The sequence below is a fragment of the Vigna unguiculata genome, chromosome 3 (genome assembly GCF_037176805.1).
Source record: "Vigna unguiculata cultivar grain cowpea cultivar isolate G323 ecotype 2 chromosome 3, ASM3717680v1, whole genome shotgun sequence".
Taxonomy (NCBI): Eukaryota; Viridiplantae; Streptophyta; class Magnoliopsida; order Fabales; family Fabaceae; genus Vigna; species Vigna unguiculata.
The window spans coordinates 16,866,499-16,873,028 of record NC_140794.1 but is presented as its reverse complement, the minus strand read 5'-3'; the positions used below and the strand labels follow the sequence as shown (position 1 = coordinate 16,873,028).

Here is a 6,530-nt window from a genome sequence, read left to right as displayed (position 1 = left end):
TTTTAATTGTCATTGATGGGCCAATATGCAATAGTGTTTCATCATATATATGTAATTTACACTATGAGCATTAACACATCTCACAAAAACATAATAAAACAATAAGGTTCTCTTACCTGAACTTATGCTCTTTTCTTTTTCAAGTTCCATCAATTAGAATTCTCAAGAGATGTTCTATCTATACAAAAAAATAAAATCTCATATCAACAATCTGAACACACCCTAGAGATCATTGACATGTAGAGGCTCATCTTGAACTAGAAAGAGTCACATGCAAACAAATTTTTTCCACATGCAAACATATCATTGACCTCACTCAAAAGAGAGATAGAATACAAATTTACTTTAATTCACACCCTGATCGGTTAAGATAATAACCCTTTACACCTAACTCTTATGATGCTTGATCTTCAAATAAATGAGTAAAGTGATTAAAATTCTTTCTAGAATGTAAAGGAAAAGAAAAAAAAAACATATTTCAAAGAGATAATAACTTTTATAAAATGAACTTTAATTAATTTATTTTTAATTTATACTTTTAATAAAATAATAAATTGAGTCTCATTCATATAGTCTACTATAATTCATCTACATACATCGTCTGCCTTTCGTATACTCTCACTTTTATTATTTTTTAGTTAACGATACTACATTAATTATTTTATTACTAATTAAAAAACTTAAATATTATAATTGAATCACACTTTATTTTATTAAAATAGTCTATTTGATAAATAGATATAAACGTCATTTTAAACCCGTCTAAAAATATGAAATTGGGATTTTGTATTCTTAATGCAGGTATTATACTTCAACTTGAATTCTAAACGATCCGAGTGAAAAGGTAATAAGGTAAATTAAAATTTGTTAATTGAATTTAATTGAAATTAAAATTAATTTGTTGAGAATATACGAATATAAATAAATGAGTGTGACAAAAAGCCTAAGTTTAAATATCTATTAAATGCACTTGAAATTGACAAAAGTAGAAGAAGGAATAATAACTATTCCTATATAATTAAATTACGTATTTCGTATAAGGCAGACAGTCACATCATATTGCTCCTTTTATAGTCCAAAATAACAAACTTTTTTTTTATGAAAAAAGAATCATCTCACAAATTACACTTATTTTTCTCATAATTTGTATTATTTGCAGAAAGATTTAACTTCGTATACGATATCCAATATAATTTTTTTCATGTAAATGAAAAATATACTAAAATTGAATAAAAAATACTTTAGTGTCAATACAACTTTAATGATTTTTTAATTTTATTCCTTTTGCCTTCATCCTTAAAATTTTGGAAATATTGTTATGTTAACTATTATATATAGAAGAGTAGCATATACTAGCTAGTATTTATGTTACAATGTTATGTTTCGAAAATAAATGATGTTTGAAAGTAATGTTATTTAATTTAGTCATTTGAAAATAAATTTTAAGAATGAAAACATGATTTAAACTTTTAGAGCAAATAAAAATAAACTAAAAATATCAGAAACTAAAATGAAATCATCATTTTATAGAAATTAAAAATAATAATTTGAAATTTTATAAGGATTAAAATAAAATAAAAACTATATACACAAGTCAAAATCATACAGACTATAAAAAGTTCATTCAAAATACTTAATTGTGCTTCAACCCACATACGTGACTCCTAACCAACTACAAACATTTTGACACCGTTAAAACAGGTACGTCGTCCTTGGTTGTATAATAACACACGTACTCTAACACAACAACATCAACAACAAGGTATTAGTTTGTAGCGCAAAAATGGGACTCCTCAGACAGTTTTTTGTTGCTGTGATTTCATTGTCAGTGGCAGGTGCCGAGGAAGCAAAATCCTCAGAAAGTTGTGGTTTTGCAGCCATATTCAACTTCGGTGACTCCAACTCAGACACTGGATGCATGTCCGCAGCATTTTACCCTGCAGCTTTGCCTTATGGCCAGACCTTTTTCCATGAGGCTGTTGGGAGAGCTTCTGATGGTCGCCTTATCATAGATTTCATTGGTAATCACTCTATTTTTCATCACTAAATTATTACATTCATGTTTTCTTTTTACATTCTAAAATTTGTAAGATGATGTTTGCACTTCGTTTATATATTATGAAATCATCTTTTGATCAGAAACTTCCAACATATATATATATATATATAATGCAGCGAAGCATCTAGGTTTGCAGTACTTGAGTGCTTACATGGACTCAGTTGGATCAAGTTATGAGGAGGGTGCAAACTTTGCTGCAGCATCATCAACTATTAGAAGGCAAAACAGAACCTTCTTTGATGGTGGTAGTCCTTTCAGTCTTGAAATTCAGGTTGCACAGTTTATCCAATTTAAGACACGCACCGCCAGGCTCTACAACAAAGGTTTTTCTGTTCCATTACTTTAATTAATTGCATCACAAATACATTGACTGTTACATGTTAACACGCACGTAAATGCAACTAATGCAGGACAGGGAAATTCCTTCCCAAGGCCAGAGGACTTTGCCAAGGCCATCTACACATTCGATATTGGCCAAAATGACATTGCTGCTGCTCTTCAGAGAATGAGCCAGGAAAATTCTCAAGCAGTGATCTCAGACATAGTGGACCAATTTTCAAACCAGCTTATAGTAAGTTTTTTTTTTTTTTGTCTTGTTTTTTCTACTGTAGCAGAGTTCTTAACAGAAAACACACGTTTCAGTATTTATACAACGAAGGAGCGAGAACATTCTGGATCCATAACACAGGTCCCATAGGGTGCCTACCAGTGGCCATGCCTATACACAATGCCTACAATTATACTCCAGTGGATGGATATCTTGATCAAAACGGCTGCGTCGTGTATCAAAACGACATGGCCAAAGAGTTCAACACAAAGCTCAATGATACAGTGGTCAAACTAAGGGCACTGTACCTGGATGCTTCATTTGTGTATGTGGATATTTTCTCTGCTAAGTATGAGCTAATCAGCAATGCTAAGAAAGAAGGTAAAAAGGTGATTATTATGTGGAAAATATAAAAGTGGACGTAACTCATAAATTGTTTTTATCTTGATTGGCAGGATTTGTTGAGGCATCTGAAATCTGTTGTGGGTATCATGAGGGTGGCAATCACTTTTTCTGTGGAGATTACAATGCCACCATTAATGGTAGAGAAGTTCATGTTGGTTCATGCCAAGATCCTTCTTCACGCATTAGCTGGGATGGTGTTCATTACACCGACGCTGCAAATAGCTGGATCGCAAATCGCATTATCACTGGATCATTCTCGGATCCACCACTTCCTATTACACGTTCATGCTTGTTAGCTTAATACAGAGTACTGCATGTACCCAGGGCGCACTTAACTTCTTTTTAATACTTTCTAAAAATAAGGTATAGAAAGACTGCATTTGAACGGGTGTTTTTCATATTTTATCACTTAAAAATTGTTGAAATTATTATTATTAAGTCTTATTAAATGATTTGGTCCGTGAAATTTCTTGTTTTTTCAAAAATCATTGAGTATTTCATGTAGTAGCGATTCCAGACTTGAGCTCGGTGACAGAATAGGTAGATTCACAATAGCTAACATTCGTTGTCGGACTCTGCCAGAGAAGTTGTCTACACTACTATCAAGCGAAAATGGGATTGAGTTATGCAAACGGGTGCAGTTAATCCACGAGGGAATGAACGTCTTATCATGATAACATTATATCACTTTAAGAGCAGCCAATGTTTCAAAAATAAAAATTAAGTGGAATTATTACATCACAACAAAGAAGAAATGAAGTGAAGAAGCTTCAAACACAATTTAAAGACTATGGAAAATATATACACCAGAAATGCATAAAAAATTAGATTTTTTTTTCTTAAATATTTCTCTTAATCTTTGTTATAATTCCTTTTGTAAAAAACTATACAGAAAATATAGTTTTCTGTTTTAGAGCAGAAATGCAAGACACATAAGGCTAACTCTTATAAATAAGGTTCTTATTTGGATAAATATGTGTACAATGTAAAATTAAATTAATGCGAAAAAAAAATAAGTACTAGCATTCAGGCCATGGTCACTATCATCATAATCCTTTTGATGTGTTTTTTTTTTTCAAATTCTCACCCTCTAAAATTTAATGGTATAATATAAGGTAAAAGAGAGCAGATTTTGACCCAAAGCACATAATATCTCTAAAATGTATAGAGTTCTCTACCATAGTAGTTGTCATAATAATAAATTGTTGTCAATTATATGAGATTACAATATCAAAATTTATACTACAATCATAAAATTGATTGACAAATAGACCACGTATATGGAAATAATTGACCATATGAATATCTCATTATCACACATATCAATATTTAGGAAATTTCCAACATTCTCCTACTTGGTCCATTTATCCCATTATCAATCAATACAAGAAACTAAGTACAAGGATCATGATGACAGTCCTCCAAAAGTCAGTTTTATCTTTGTATCACAATATATCAAATCTCTCATCAAAGACTCTTAACTATAATGAATAAACTATATTTTTATTCTGGGTTAAATGAAATTTCTCAAAATAAACAAATATGTATACAACAAAATGAGAAAAAAATTGAATAAGAGTTTTATCAAAGTAAAAATAGTAATTGTCACAACATGTAACCAAGTCTCATTTGCGTTAAATGATCTTAAAATTCTTTAATGGTATTCCTTTAGTAAAAGGATCAACAATCATCGAATTAGTGATAACGTGCTCAATGACCACTTAAAACGTTTTATTATGGATAGATATTTAATGTCAATGTGCTTAATTTGACTTCCAGTTCTATTATTCTTAGCCATAAATAATGCAACCGAGTTATCAAATATAACTTCAATGGCATAACAATTGAATCCACAACTCTAAACCCAGATATAAAAGTCTTCAACTATACACCATGTGAAGTAGTCTCAAAACAAGAAACAAACTCAACCTCTATGCTGGAAGTAGCAATCATGGTCTGCTTTTTGTTGCTTCAAAATATAGCTCCACTAATTAGCATAAAAATATAACCAGATGTTGATTTTAAGGTATTAATGCAACTAACAAAATCTAAATAGAAGTAGTTTATCACCTCCATCAATTTTTCTATATATGAGCATGAGATCCTTTAGTCCTTGATGATATTTGATTACCTTCTTTGCAACTTTCTAGTGGTCAACACTTGGATTACTCTAATATCTTCCTAAAACTCCAACTATGAAATGTTATGTCTGGTGCAAACCTAAGCATACATTAGACTTCCAACAATGAAGCATTCTTCATTTGTTCCCGTTCAAGATAATTTTTGGCTCTAATCTTATATTCTAATTATTGTAAATACACTTCATAATCACTAGAAATTGTTGATTGATCCTTTTATCTTTGTAGATCTTCTTAATGTTGCTTAACTACCTTGATGAGAAACTTGTTGTTTAACTAGTTCCTCAACAACTTGATCTATCTCCAACAATTTGTGGAACTTGAATAATTGGTTGTCTAATACGCTCTTAAAACAATTGAGCATGAACGACAACCAGTCTATTATTTGATTTAGAGGGTTGAACTTCATTATGATTATTTTGAATTAAATCACTCCCACTAATCAATTTATAAGAAATTTTACATTCCTTGATTCCACAATTCTAGTTAATGTGATCCCAATAAGCCTAAGCCCAAATGCATCAACAAGCCTAAGCTCACCTCGAGGCCCAATCACTAGAAGCATGATGAAAAAGATCCACATGGGCCTCTCACAAGATGATCAAGTCAATCATGGGCTTTCCACTTTATTCACATGGGCCAAAGAAATCTACAAAATATGAGTTGATGCATGGAAGACCGTAGTTTAGATTTAAATTGGGCCATTTTTTAGGTCTTGTTTTTCTAGAATAATAAGTCAAACAATGTGTAGTTGAATTGATAAAATTGGGCTTGACTAAGCCCAATAGGAGATCTGGCCATGAGCTACCAAAGGTCAAAGGTGGACTAAGTGAAAGTCAACATTCCTTCCTACACCTCATGGATCATGCATCCCATGGAGCCAAGTCCACACTCCACCCATGCGCCTCTCTTCATCCAAGGGTTAAGAGAGTGTCTTCTTTTCCAAGTTTTCATCCAAAGGCTAGGAAGATGCCTCCTTCTCCAAGCCACCATCCAAGGGTGATGATTAAAGCTTCTCCTCCAAGCTTGATCTAAAGGGCCAAGAATTAGTCTAGCTTTTAGGCTCACATATAAAAGCCAAAAGTAGACCATTTGTACATTTTAACTCTTGAAATTTCTAATAGAATGTTTGTGTTGAGATCACTCTACTCTTCTATTATTTTGAGAGCATACATGGCTAACCTTCTTCTTCATCTCCTCTAGCCACCTTCCATACCATAGCTCCACTTCTACTTTTCATCTTCACCAAAAACCTCCATGGCCTAGAGCTCTTCTTGCTCTTATCTTCATTTCAGCTGCATTTCATCTACTTTTTGGTGTCTTCCATGGATTTCTTTCCTCTCCTACACCAAGGACGTCCATCACTAGTGTTATAAGATGG

General features: G+C 32.1%; 1 protein-coding gene across 1 annotated transcript; it reads left to right on the top strand.

Moving 5' to 3' along the window:
• Positions 1–1,670: 1,670 nt before the first annotated feature.
• On the top strand, positions 1,671–3,460 carry LOC114175312 (GDSL esterase/lipase At5g14450-like). The gene is made up of 5 exons (XM_085670243.1): positions 1,671–2,021; positions 2,176–2,382; positions 2,470–2,630; positions 2,702–2,987; positions 3,062–3,460. The coding sequence occupies exons 1-5, from the start codon at positions 1,784–1,786 to the stop codon at positions 3,310–3,312; spliced, it is 1,143 nt and encodes a 380-aa protein (XP_085526369.1). The 5' UTR covers positions 1,671–1,783; the 3' UTR covers positions 3,313–3,460.
• The last annotated feature ends 3,070 nt before the right edge of the window (positions 3,461–6,530 follow it).

What these genes read in the sequence shown, in the direction of transcription:
- LOC114175312 (XM_085670243.1), top strand. Translation starts at nt 1,784, where the DNA reads ATGGGACTCCTCAGACAGTTTTTTGTTGCTGTGATTTCATTGTCAGTG. An exon ending in AATTTTCAAACCAGCTTATA is followed by an intron (nt 2,631 to 2,701) that starts GTAAGTTTTTTT and finishes CACACGTTTCAG; the next exon opens with TATTTATACAACGAAGGAGC. An exon ending in CAGCAATGCTAAGAAAGAAG is followed by an intron (nt 2,988 to 3,061) that starts GTAAAAAGGTGA and finishes CTTGATTGGCAG; the next exon opens with GATTTGTTGAGGCATCTGAA.